At 35.8% G+C, this 14092-nt stretch overlaps 1 protein-coding gene across 1 annotated transcript in view; it reads right to left on the reverse strand.

The window, feature by feature from the left end:
- The window catches only part of MAPKAP1 (MAPK associated protein 1), a 221129-nt gene that overhangs the window by 134326 nt on the left and 72711 nt on the right, over positions 1–14092 (reverse strand). The window contains 1 exon segment of the mRNA XM_020289475.2: positions 10140–10312. Coding sequence (XP_020145064.2) covers positions 10140–10312 — 173 coding nt within the window.

Raw genomic sequence — 14092 nt, forward strand, 5'->3', positions numbered from 1 at the left:
TAGCACTGTTTCCACTCACTAAGCATAGCAATAATCTCCAAGGTATATTACTGCAGCTTCTGAACTACAGTAAAACTCTTCAGGCTTTTAGTAGCTCACCTATCAGTAGCCTGATAAACAGCAATAGTAGATAAGAGGCCAGTGAAGTTATGCTAAATGCCTAAGGGACAACTGAAAGGGAGAAGGCAAGGAATGGCCATTCTAGTGCATAAGAGAGCCATAACATATGACTAAAGTTTCTGCATAAAAGTTGGGAATAGTCAAAAGTAGCCTTGAAAATCACTTAAGTTATTTATTCAGTAGAATAAATGTGGTCTTGCTTAAAGAGCAAGTGTATACCTCCTATCTCAACTTCATGACAGGATAAAACCTCACTAAATTTTATTTTTTCAGTCTTTCACAAATGGGTATTACTCTAAAAGTATTGTTTTACTCTTGAACCTGATGGAGAAATATAAATTAAGGACTTTAAAAAAATCTTACAGGTCAGAAAAAGACCCACAAAAATACAGTCAACTGATCTTTGACAAAGAAGCAAAGACAATTTAATGGAGGAAAAAAGTCTTTTAATAAATAGTGCTGGAATAATTGGATATCCACATTAAAAAAAAAATGGAATTTAGACATAGACCTTCCACCTTTCACAAAAAATTAACTCAAAATGGATTACAGACCTAAATGTAAAGTAAAAAATTATAAAACTTCTGCAAGATAACATAAGAAAAATTCTAGGTGATCTTGGATTTGATGATGACTTTTTAGATACAACTTCAAAAGCACAATCCATGAAAGAACAATATTGATAAGGTGAAGTTCACTGACATTTAAAACTTCTTTTTAGGGCAGTAAAACCATTCTACATGATACAACCATTAGGACTGCACAATATGAAGAGTGAACCTTAGCGTAAACTACTGACTTAACAGTAAGTATCAATACTGGTTCATCAATTTTATCAAATGCAGCACACTAATTCAAGATATTAGTAACAGGAGAAAATGAGGTGTAGGAAAGATATATATGGGACTGCTCTGCACTTTCTGTGCAATTTTTCTGTAAACCTAAAATTGCTCTCAAAAAATAAAGTCTATTAAAATTTTTTAAAGACCAGCCTGAGCAACAATGAGACCCTGTCTCTACTGAAAATAGAAAAAATTAGCTGGCACATCCATAGTTACAGCTACTCCAAAGGCTGAAGCAAAAGAATCACTTGAGCCCAGAAGTCTGAGGTTGCAGTGAGTGAGCTACAATCACACCATGACACTCTGGCTGGGTTGAGAGGAGACTCTGTCTGTCTCAAAAAAACAAACAAAACAAAACAAAACACCAGAAAGAAGAAAGAAAACAAAGCATTAAAAACAAAGCTCAAAACAAGTTGACCAACATGAAACTAACCTATCAATTGTTACAATAAATTAGAAAGATCAACTTCCAATGAAAAGACAATGATTTAGATTGGGTTAAAAATTCTACTGTTTGACTTATGGCCAAACCCTTCCCCCAATTCCCAAACCTCACAAAATTACTGAGCATATCTAAAACAAAGAGGCAAAAGAAAAAGACTGAATAAAGAGCAAAGAAGAGCAGGGGAAAAAAGTCAAAGCTCATATTGCTGAAATAAAGCAAAGAAAAAAGCAAGACACAATCATAAATACAACAAATTGGACTGGTTTATATTGAAGTACAATTCACAATAAGATATGAAATGCATGAATCTTTGTGTGCACTGAAATAGATAAAGTGGAAACTTGAAATCTCAGGAGAAGTTAACAGAAACACACAAAGAATTGGAAACTTTAATCTATTTCTCTTAATCACCCATAGTCAAAAAATGTAAGATAACAGTAATATGTAATTAAGGATGTTGATTTAATATGGAAGTCTATAACCTACAGAGAATTTTTCCAGAACCCATGGAATATTTACAAAAAATTATAGTATAGTAAGCTCCTCAAACATAAATAAATCTCTTAAGCAGAAATTTCATAGGCCACATTTTCTGATCAGAATTCAATAACATGAATTAATAATAGTCTAAGTTTTAAAATTAAAATTTTAAAATTAAAAATTAAAATTAAAATTCAACCATTTAGAGATCGAAATTATTTCAATTAACTTCTTTCAAATGTTTTCCCTAAAATAAGTACATCAAATTAAGCAGGAAATCAGTCTAAATACCATATTCCAATCTTGCTCAAGATTTAACAGGTATAAGAGTAATGGAAGCCAAGAATTCCTGCCAAATTCTCCATTTCTTTCCTGAGGATCAAAGTCTACTATTATAGACAGTTTTCAAGGCACAGAAACAGGAGAACAATATTCTTAAATAAATGCTTTTCTTGACAACCAGACTGAAATTAGAGGAACACTCTCACATTCATTTAGCAATTTGGTCCCCTGTGAATGAAGAGCCCTTCCACAAGGCCAACCCACTAGAAAAAAATAAGAATTCCAACACTTAAGTATAAATCGGCAAAGTACAAACAGGCTAGAAAGAAAATATCTTGCACTACATTGCCCATTAGGAGGAGATCCCAGGGATTTACTTTATAGATTATATTACACCAAACAGAACTGAGAAATCCAATGTCACATGAGAATTGTAAAAAATTTCAAAAGATCACAGTTTATTCAGATTTAATATAATTTTATAATTCAAAATATACTTATGGAGCAACTATTTTAAAACATCAACATACTAGATACACTCAGGAATATAAATAAAATGTAATCTCTGAACTTTAGAGGTTTAAACATTTGTATAAGACAATCTCTATTTCAGGGGTTTAGAATTCTGTATGTAATGTAATTGTTCATTATATTGTTTGAATCTTCCTCATCTTTAGTATTTTGGTCTGCTTCGCTTATCAGTTTCTGATAGAAAAGTACTCAAATTTCCTATTTCAACTGTGGCTCATTATAATTCAATTCCCTTAATATATTTTGAGACTATGTTGTTAGATGCATACACTGTCAGACTTATTATCTTATTTCATTATGTAGTTTACCAAAATATCCCTACTGACATATTTTTGCCTTAAATTCTACTGTTTGACTCAGTTCCAAACCATCCCCCAATCCATATCCCCCTTGGCCAAGTGAAGCTGAATGTCCCGGCCAACCAGAAAGAAGACAGCAAGGCCACCTGACAGTTTTTACACTGGGAAGGAAGCAGGGAGGAAGGGAGTAACTCAATTTCTCTGCCATTTTATTTTAGGTGTGTATCTGGTGAAAGTATAACACTAAAAATTTGTTTTAAATAATATAATTTCATAAATTGTATCTTTAAATAGGTGAATTTGTTTGCATTTATTGAAATTAATGCTATATGTGGACAAATCTATATCTTATTTTGTGTTATGTTTCTTGCCTCTTTTCTCTTTTTATTCTTCTTCCTTACCTTTTGTTAAACTGATAAGCTTTTTATTTCTTATTTTTCCCTTCACTCTTTAGAAAGCTACGGACTTTTTCTTCTTTTATTTAAGATAAAACAAAAAAATTTAATCTTAAATTTTTAATACAATGTTTGTCTATACATTTTCCTAATTCCACCTATTATTCATATACCTAAAGTTATTTAGTCATTCTATCCTCTCCTTAATCTGGACACAAGTTTAGCATGCTTTAGTTACCCACTGAACTTTTCCCTCCCATCTTCCATGATATAGTTGTCTAAAATTTCAGGTCACATTTTAAAACACACACAAAAATTATTTTTTAAGTTTTATTTTGCAGTCAGTAGTTAATCAAATTTAGCAACAGATTCTATGAATTTCTTTGTTTACCACTATCTCTTGCAACCAATTCCTTCCCTCAGTGCCCAGCTTTCTTTTTGCTGAAGTACTCTGGAAGTGGTTCTTTAAACCAACAGTTATCAAAGTATGGTCTGTGGGATCTCCTAAAATAAAAAATATTTTCATAATATGCACACTTAAAGCATCTCTCTGCATTTTCAAGTATGACTACTGTCTTGAGAGAAAGCACTTGTGCAAGCTGGACTACACACTTTTTTCAGAAAATAACATTTTTACCTAAAAAAACTTGACAAGCTATGGTTACTCAGGTTTGGGTATCTGGCAATGATTTTTTTTCTTTTAAATCATAGAGGTGAGTCTATCACTTCAAGAAAAACAACTGACAGTGTTTATTACCAATGATAAAATAGCCTTCAAGTAAAATTAAGAATTTTGGTTGCGTCCACTATTGTAGAGTTTACAGCTTCCCAATACTTAGGCTTTCCTAATAGATTGGTGGTAATATCAACAAATGTGAATTTTTGATACTGCATAATGAAACCTGACATTTTGAATGGTCTGCATAACTCAATGAACCAATATTTTCCAAGTGACCAATGCATGATGTTACAAAATTATGCATGGGTAAATGATCCATTTAAAATGTAATGTAGACCAACAGATTTTAATGGAACAGAGAATCAAAAGTTCACTGATAAGGGTTTCAGATTCCACATTATAACTGTGAAGCCAAAATTTTTCATATGCTCAACCAAAGAAACACATTATAGAGCAGATATAAGAATCTAGCTATCTTCTAGTTATTCAAACATTAAAGACATTTACAAAAATATAAAATAATGCCATTTTTCTCACTGTTTTTATTTTAGAAAATGGATTTTTAATAAAAATATTTGTTAGCATGCAATATATTTATTGCTTATTTTTTAGAAAAATATTTTGTACTTTTCTCAGCATTTATTTCTACCACGGTAAATACTGATAGGTATAATTCACATAAACAAAAGGTCTTTGGGATCCTCAATAATTCTGAAGAGTATAAAAGGGTCATGAAGCAGCAAAGTTTCATAACCAACTACTTTAAATGAAAGAACGTGCATGGTAAAATCTAATGGTCTTCAACAAAAAAATTCCCTCAATAATGATCATAAATTTAGGGTTTATAACTATGTTTCCTTAGCACTTTGCAGTTATACCAATGTCTTCTGGCATCTATTGTTGCTAGTAAAGAGTCAGCTGTTAGTCTAACTGTGGTTTCTTTGTAGGGAATATGTCATCTCTCTGGTAACCTTTACAACCTTTATTTCCTCTATACCCTAGATGTTCTCCAGTTTCACTACGATATGTTTATATGTATGAATTAACATTTATTTTTGCTGTTTGGCACATGGAAAGTGCATTTTTTAAAAAGTTATTTTTTTAAAGCTTTATTTTTGAAATGGTCATTAGACTCTCAGGAAGTTGGGGAAATGGTACAGAGATCCCGGAACCTTTTACTCAGATTTTCCTAATGGTGACATCTCCTAATTATAGTCCAATAGCAAAAGCAGGGAAATTGACTCTGGTATAATACTGTTAACAAGACTACAGACCTTATTCAGTTTTCACATGCATTTGTGTGTATAGTTCTATATATTTGATTGCATGTATAGATCTGTGTAATTATCACCAGGATACAAAACTGTTCCATCATGACAAAGGAGTTCTTTTTTAGTTGTACCCCCGCCCTAATACTGTCCCTGATCCCTGGCAACCATTCAACTGTTCTTCGTGTCTATACTTTTGCCATTTTTAGGATGTTACATAAATGGACTCACATAGTATGACACTTTTTGAGATTGGCTTTTTTAACTAAGTGAACCCATCCAAGTCATTGCATGTATCAACAGTTTATTCCTTTCGATTAATGAGTAATATTATCTTATATGGATGTACTACAATGTTTAATCATTCACCTATTTAAGGACATTTAGGTTGTTTCCAATGTTAAGTATTACAAACAAACCTGCTATGAACATTTGTGTACAGGTTTCTGTGTGAATGTAAGTTTTCACTGCTCTGGAATAAATGCCCAAGAGGGCAATTGCTGGGCTGTATGGTAAGTGCATGTTTAGCTTTACAAGAAACTGCCAAACTATTTTCCAGAATGACTGTACCATTTTATATTACCAACAGAAATGACACATGATCCGCTTACTCTACATCCTTGCCAGCAATTGGTGTCATCACTATTTTTTATTTTAGCCATTCTAATAGCATGTAGTTTCAATATGCATTTTCCTAATAGCTAATGGTGTTGAACATCTTTTCACGTGCTCATCTGCCATCTGTATATCCTCTTTGGTGAAATGTCTGTTTGTGCCTTTGCCCATTTTCTGATTGATTATAATTTTTTTACTGTCGAGTTTTGAAAGTTCTTTATATATTCTATATATAAGTCTCCAGTCAGATATGTGGTTCACAAATATTTCCCCCCAGACTCTAACTTGTCCTTTCATCCTCTTAACAAGGTGTTTTGCAGAGCAAATGTTTTTAATTTTAATAAAGTCCAATTTATTCATTTTTCCTATTACAGATCATGCTTCTGGTGTCATGTATAAGAATTCTTTGTCCAGCTCTAGATCTTAAAGATTTTCTCCTGTTTTCTTCTAAGAGTGTTACAGTTTTACATTTAAGTTGAGATTTGTTTTTAATTAATATAAGGCGTAAGGTTTCAGCTGAAGTTTATTTTTTTGGCTTATGGAAGTTCACTTGCTCCAATACCATTTGTTGAAAAGTCTTTCCTTCTTCCATCTAATTTTTATATGCTTTTAACATGATGACTCATTCATATCTGTCTTAAATTCTGGGAAATTCCCTGGCATTCTCTCTTTAAATATTGCTCCTCTGCTCTTCCCTCTATTCTCTATTTCACACATGGGAGACTTTTAATCTTTCCTCCATGTCTCTTAACTTATTTTTAATTGTCTTTTTTTTTTTTTTTTTTAGACTGAGTCTCGCTCTATTGCCCCGGCTAGAGTGCCGTGGCATCAGCCTAGCTCATAGCAACCTCAAACTCCTGGGCTCAAATGATCTTCCTGCCTCAGCCTCCCAAGTAGCTGGGACTACAGGTGCATGCCACCACACCTGGCTAATTTTTTCTATTTTTGGTAGATACGGGGTCTCGCTCTTGCTCAGCCTGGTCTCAAACTCCTGACCTCAAGCAGTTCTCCCTCCTCAGGTTCCCAGAGTGCTAGGATTATAGGCGTGAGTCACCACACCCAGCCATCTTTAATTCTTTGTACCTCTTAATCTCTTTTTGCTATTAATACATCCTGAGTTGAATTCCTCAGTATTAACAATCTTTTAGCTCATTCTCTCTTGAATTGTGTCTAGTCTAGAGTTTATACCATTTTTTTAAACTTTAATAACTGTATTTATATTTCTAGTATTGTACTTTTCTAAATTCAAATCTGTCTGGTTTTGTTTCATAATTTCCTATAAGTTTACCATGAATATTATTCCTTTCTTCATCTCTGATGACCTTAAACACATTTATCTGAAATTAATTTTCCGACTGCTTTGTTCTATTCTCTTCCTGAATTCATCTCTTGATTATTGTCTGTCTTTTCGGTACTAGTTATCCTCACATACTTTGAATTTTAATTTGCTAGCTCTTCTTGAATGAGAATGCTTGCTTGTTCTCTCTCTCTCCCCATTCACCGTCTAGTGCTTTTATATATATTGTCACAGTCTTCCACCCTCATCCAAGCAGAGGCCTCAAGACCAGAACCAGGCCTTATACTGACCGCTCAGCATTCCCGTCCTTTGGTAACATTAGGGATTACCATAAACACAGTCATGCCATTGCCAGGTTCTGTTTGCACTGCTCTCTATTCCCTGTCACCCCAGAAACACAACTTTTACTTTAATAAGCCATAAACGCAGGCAGTTTTGTTCAGCTTCTTTTCATAGGGAAGACAGTCTTAACCAGCTCCTAGTTTCCAATAGTGAGTCTTTCTTTGGTCCCCGCCCAGGCAGGAAGTTCGTTTGGTCCCATTCCCTCAAGCAGCGCTTCCTGCTCTTTTAGACACCATAACATACTTAGAAAAATAACAGTATTTGTACAGTACACAGGTAGATGGAAGAGACCGTTTCCACCCCCAGGAATGATTGGCTCTGAACACCCAGTCCCTGACTAGCTGCCTGAGAAAAATCAGTATTTCATACACTGGTAAACTCTTTCACAGCATGCTCTAAGGAAAGGAATACCCTAAAATAATGAACTCCTAAGCACATTCTGCCTGTTTCTGGTCTACTAGGATGTTTATCTTGTTATTAACGTACAAGTACATTTCATTTACCATTACTAAGTATTTGGAGCAGAATGTAGAATTTAAAGCATGAACTTAAAGTGCCATCATAACCAGAAGTCCATGATTTTCCCTCTGCTTAAAACACCTTCCTCTCACCCTTTCTGCAGGACTTTTTCTTAATGCTCCCTCAGGTTTCAGTTTAGATATCACCTAATCGAGGGAGCTTTTCATGATTCCACTCTCACCCCAAATATGGGGTGAGATCTTTTCATAGGACTTGATTTTGTATGTAATTATATTGTATTATTATTGCCTATTTACCTTATACAGTAAGGTTCCTGATGGCAGGAACTGCCCTTTTCACTTCTGTATTTTCACATCTAGCACAGTGCCAGCAATAAGTATGAATTCAATAAATATTTTAATATCACCTATAATAGAGTTCCATGGTAGAGAGTACAATGTAATAGTGGAGAGCTGGAGCTCTGGATTCAGGGATTGTTGGGTTTAAATATCAATTGTACCACTTACTGTGTGATTTAAGAAAATTACTTAGCCTGTCTAACTTCAGTTTCCTCATCTGTAAAATATTATAGTTCAACTCCTGTCTCTGTTACTTACTAGCTGTGTTACCCTGAGCAAGTTCCTCTCTTGGTTTCAGTGTTTGCACTAAACAATGTTTTAAGAACTAAATCAGATAACATATATAAAGTCACTAGTTCTGTGGCTCCTTTTCCTGTTTCCTTGTTTCTACTTCATGCTGAAAAGGGACGAGATCATAGCTCAGTCTTGAGAAGTGCTAACTCATCCCTTTTCTAAGCCGAGGTGGTATCTTGAGGAAAAGGCTTTCTATTGCCACCAGAGCAATAAAGATTATCTTTATATGCACAACTTATTTAGGCAAAGTGGACGGCAATGTCAATAAGAACTTAAAAGAATAATATTATGTGTGAATTTAATGTATCTAAAGAAAAAGAAAAACAACTGACAGCTGACTGGATCATGCTAACTCTGAAAATGTGAGAGGAGGAAAGGCAGTCTCAATGAGAATCCATTTTCAAAATGAAAGCATTCATTACATTTTGCCTTATTCCAAACTCTATTGTTGGAAGGAGTATGTAAAACTTGAAGAGGATTAAATTCTGTTGGATAAAATTCAAGTAGGAGAGAGCCAATGCAGCAAAGTACTTTAAACTTTAAGTTATAATGTGGAGGCAGCATCCTCAAACTACAGCCCGTGGGCCACATGCGGGTGTTTTTGCCCATTTGTTTTTTTACTTCAAAATAAGATATGTGCAGTATGTATAGGAATTTGTTCATAGGTTTTTTAAAATTATAGTCCAGCCCTCCAACGGTCTGAGGGACGGTGAATTGGCCCCCTGTTTAAAAAGTTTGAGGACCCCTGATGTAGAGGCAAAGAGATTCTACTTCCAAGCCCTACATTTTTAATACAATTGTTTAATGAGCAATAGAACCTAGTGAATGAGAGAAAACATGAGCCACTAACTGATAAGGAAAACTAAAATTCAGACCAAAAGTTCTGTAGGAGGCAGAAGGAAATAATGCAAAATCCTTGGCATCAAACAGGGCTGGAATCAAATCCTGACTCTGCCATTTCCCATTGGTGTAAGCTTCAGCAAGTAACAACTCTCTGAACCTGACTTTCCTCCTCTGCAAGATGAGGATCATAGCACTCACCTCACAGGGAGCTGGAAGAATCAAATGAAATACCAGGTATGAAGTGCCCAGCCCAGTACCCGACACATGGTAGGCACTCAACAAACATCAGTTCCCTCCCATTACCTCCCATGCTGCTTTTATAAGCAGGGATCATAAAAGGGTTCAGAAATTGCTAAAATCCATTTTCTCATGTCTGGATTTATAAACTTAATAAATCTGTTTTGCAAGTAGATCCTCTGAGACAAGCTTGAGATACACAGGCCCAAGATCTGGTGAGCACTCTGAGCTGGACCAGTGGGCAGGTATGATTCCGAGGCCAATGCCAAGAAAGTCTGACCGAGCCTAAAATACAGCTTGGGTGGCCAGGAGACCACCAGAAATCAGATCAGCCAAAAAGAAAATGAATTACTTGAGTTTCGGCTCCCGTCCTTCACTTGTATACTGCCAACAGATGAGCCCAATCAGGTCTTGCACCCTGGCGCTGGCCATTGTCACCACGGTCATTGGCAGCAGTCTGTCCTGGCTTGAGTGCAGGGGGAGGTAGACATCGATCTTCTTGGTTGCTGTTGTACCGACATGACCCTGTGGATACAGCACACACATGAGAGTAAAGTACACAGCCGTGGTCATACACACTCTACTGGGCCAGGACCACCGCTCTCCAGGCCTGTGGCAGCACAGCCATTCTTTATCTTTTCTGCACAGACCAGCTGTGAGCCTGGAATGGACCCAAAGTGGAAACACTGTCTAGTTTCAAGGGTGTTTTTTCCTTTACTTTTCATTTTCTAATGGTCTAATGGATCGAGCTCTGCCAACAGGAGGATCAATGAGCACAACTAAGATGAGTAAGTAAGAGTGGTAAGCAGAGATGATGTTTGGTGTTAGGATACTTGCTGTGCTAAGTCAGTGTGACTTTGGAATAGTCACCATTAGACCTTAGCATCAGTTGCTCTCCCTGAAAACTGCCCTTTCACCCCTTGAGACATTACAATAAGCTGCCTGAGAAGTTGCCATACTCTCTAGGGAAGCATTTAGGGCCCTGTACTGGAAGCAAGTGCTTGCCTTGTCAGACACTATCAGGCCTAATTCCATTATGCAGTACATCTATTTATTTCAGTATCACACAAGTTCAAGGGCCCTTGGTTTTCCATTATTGTTCTAACCACCATCCTCACACTGCCCAATCCCTCCCACACACCTACCACTCTCCCTCTTGAAACTTCTACTCTGCCCTCTAGAACTTCTGCACTAATCAACAAACATTCATAAATCCTCAGCTGCTTTTTAAAAACATTTCCTCTACCTCTTTGATGTATTTGAAACCTGCTGGTTGTTGATGATACTGCTTCCTCTGTTGTCCTCTTAGGACTGTTTTATTCCTTTTTTAAAAACCCCCAAATCCTCAAGTCTAGGAGGCAGAGTGGGCATTCTTGTTTCCATTAACACTTCCGAACTACTATTTCCTCTTTCTTACAAAAATCCCTGTTCCTTTGAGACCCAAAGCATCCAACTATACCATCCTCTCCCCTCCCTTTTTGTTTCTGTTATCCAAAAACCTTCTGGTCATCCTCCTCCCTCACAGAAGCCTTGTACTCTTGTACTCATACTCTTTTCTCCCACCCACAGGATGTGTTCACTATGCTGTATGTTGAAAAGTGTTGCATATGACTTAAGTTAAAATCGGAATATCTGACTGTCCCTCACTCCCTCCTATCCAAAGTCACAATGGCAGTCCCCCTCATTTTAATAAGTGCTACTACCTCTAAATAAGCTGCTTAACTCAATGATCTTGATTCTTTTTTCTCCCTCATACTGCCTATCCACTCCTCTAATAAGTTCTAATGTGTCTACTTCAAAAATATATTTCAGTGGGGAAAGTATAGTCTTTTTAACAAATGAAGCTGGGGAAACTGGATAGCCACAAGCAAAATAATGAATTTGGACCCCTACCTATACCATATACAAATATTAACGCAAAACGAATCAAAGACTTAAATGCAAAACTATAAAACTCTTAGAAACTATAAAACTCTTAGAAGGAAATAGGTATAAATCTTCATGACTTTGGATTAGGCAATGAGTCCTTTAATATGACACCAAAAGCCCAAGCAACAAGAGAAATAAATTGGACTTCATCTATAATCAAAAAAGTAAAAGATAACCTACAGAAAGGGAGAAAACATTCACAAATCATGTATCTGGTAAGGATCTACTATCCAGAATATATTAAGAACTCTTACAACTCAACAATAAAAAGACAATTCAAATTCAAAATGGTCAAAGGATATTAACAGACACTTCTCCAAAGAAGATATATAAATAACAAACACATTAAAAATGTCCAATATTGTTAATCATAAGGTGAATCACTTCACACCCTCTAGGATGGCTACAATTTAAAAATAAACAAAAACCCCAAACAACAACAACAACAAAAAACCCTAAAAATATGTGCAGAAACCGGAACCCTCATACATTGCCAGTGGGAATGTAAAATGATACAGCCATTGTGAAAAACAATTTAGCAGTTTCTCAAAAATTAAACAAAGAGTTACCATTTGACCCAGCAATTTCACTCCTAGGTTTATACTGAACTAAAAACATATTTTCACATTAAAACTTGGACATGAATTTTCATAGCAGCATTATTTATAACAGTCAAAGAATGAAAACAATCCAAATGCCCATTAACTAATGAATAAACAAAATCCATACAGTGGAATACTATTTGGCCATAAAAAGGAATGAAGTACTGATATAGTACATACATAGTACAACATGGATGTACTATGAAAACATGCTAAGAGAAAGGAGCCAGACATAAAAGGCTACTCTTGTATAACCCCATTTATATGAAATCTCCAGAACAGGCAAATCCATAGAGACAGAAATTAGACTGATTAATGGTTGGCAGGAGATGGAAGGAGTGAGAAATTGGGAAGTATGGGGCTTCTTTTGAGGATGATGGAAATGTTCTGGAATTAGTGGTAATAGTTACATAACATTGTGAATATATTAAAAATTACAGAGTTGTATACTTTAAAATGGTTAAAATAGTAAATTTTATGTCAGTTTTATCTCAATAAAAAAATGGAAAATATGTATATCAACTCCACCCCACTTCTCTCCATCTCCCCTGCCACCAAAATACCATCAGCTCTCACCTACTTTTGTAACAGATTCCAAACTGACCTATTATACTCTTGCCTATATGAATTTATTCTCCATACAAGTTAGTTTTTTAAAAGAAACTCAGATCTGATCATATTACATCCCTGTTTAAATTCTTTCAATGACTGGCTCCCATGACACTTTGAATAAAATTCAAACTGCTTGAAATGTCCAACAAAGCACTGCAGGATCTGGCCCCTGTCCACTTTCTCTGACATCATCTGCCGCCACTCCCCTGCCTGCTCATCAGGCTTCAGCTACACTGGCCTTTAGAAGTGCTTTGAACATATGAGCACGTGCGTTGTGTGTACATGTGTACTTTGCTTGCATTCCCCACTTCCAAGGCCTTGGCAGGTGCTATTCATTATATCTAGAAATGCCTTTTCATGGTCTTTGCATGCCTGACTTCTCATCCTCTAATGTGTGCCCTTGGGCAGGTTACTTAATCTCTTTGTGCTTCTGTTTCCTCATATGTAAAATGACGATAATCGTAGGATCCTATAATAAGACTCTTGTGAGAATTATTACTTATTACTATTATTATGGTCTTAGTTCATATAACTCCTCCTCAGAGAAAACTTCACTGATATTGCCCCTCTCACAGTTTTCTCTTACATATAGCCTGTTCATTTCCTTCAGACCACGTAACAGCTGAGATTATTTATGTACATCTTCAGTGTATGCTTTCCCCACTAGCCTCAGAACCACCATGAAAGCAGTGTTCAGTCTGCTTTGTTTACTGTTCCATACACTGCACCTGGCACATAGAAGACCCTAAGAAAAAAATCTGTCGAACTACAGAATGAATGCATGAATGAACTCACATGCCTACCAGGAGACATGGTAGGAACTCAGTAAATGTTAGCTTTCTCCATCCCTCTTGCCTTTCCTCTATGGGTCTATTTTCTGGACATAGATGAAAATGGAAGAACTTGAGCAATCATGTGGTTCTATCTTTAATATGCTATAATTCTATCATTCTATGGTGAAAAAGGAGGCCAGTACTAGGGGAAGGAATATATAAAGTTGGTTTAAAAACATTTTTAGAGAAATTCCATTTCTCATATAACCTAGCATCCATCATTAAATCAACTGTTTTTTTTCCCCTGAGCCTTGTCTCTATGCTATAAAGCAAATAATTATAAAGTAATTCTCCTACATAATGCCTCTGTCTCTCTCTCATATGCATAC

This window comes from Microcebus murinus, chromosome 12 (assembly GCF_040939455.1).
Source record: "Microcebus murinus isolate Inina chromosome 12, M.murinus_Inina_mat1.0, whole genome shotgun sequence".
NCBI classification, from domain to species: Eukaryota; Metazoa; Chordata; class Mammalia; order Primates; family Cheirogaleidae; genus Microcebus; species Microcebus murinus.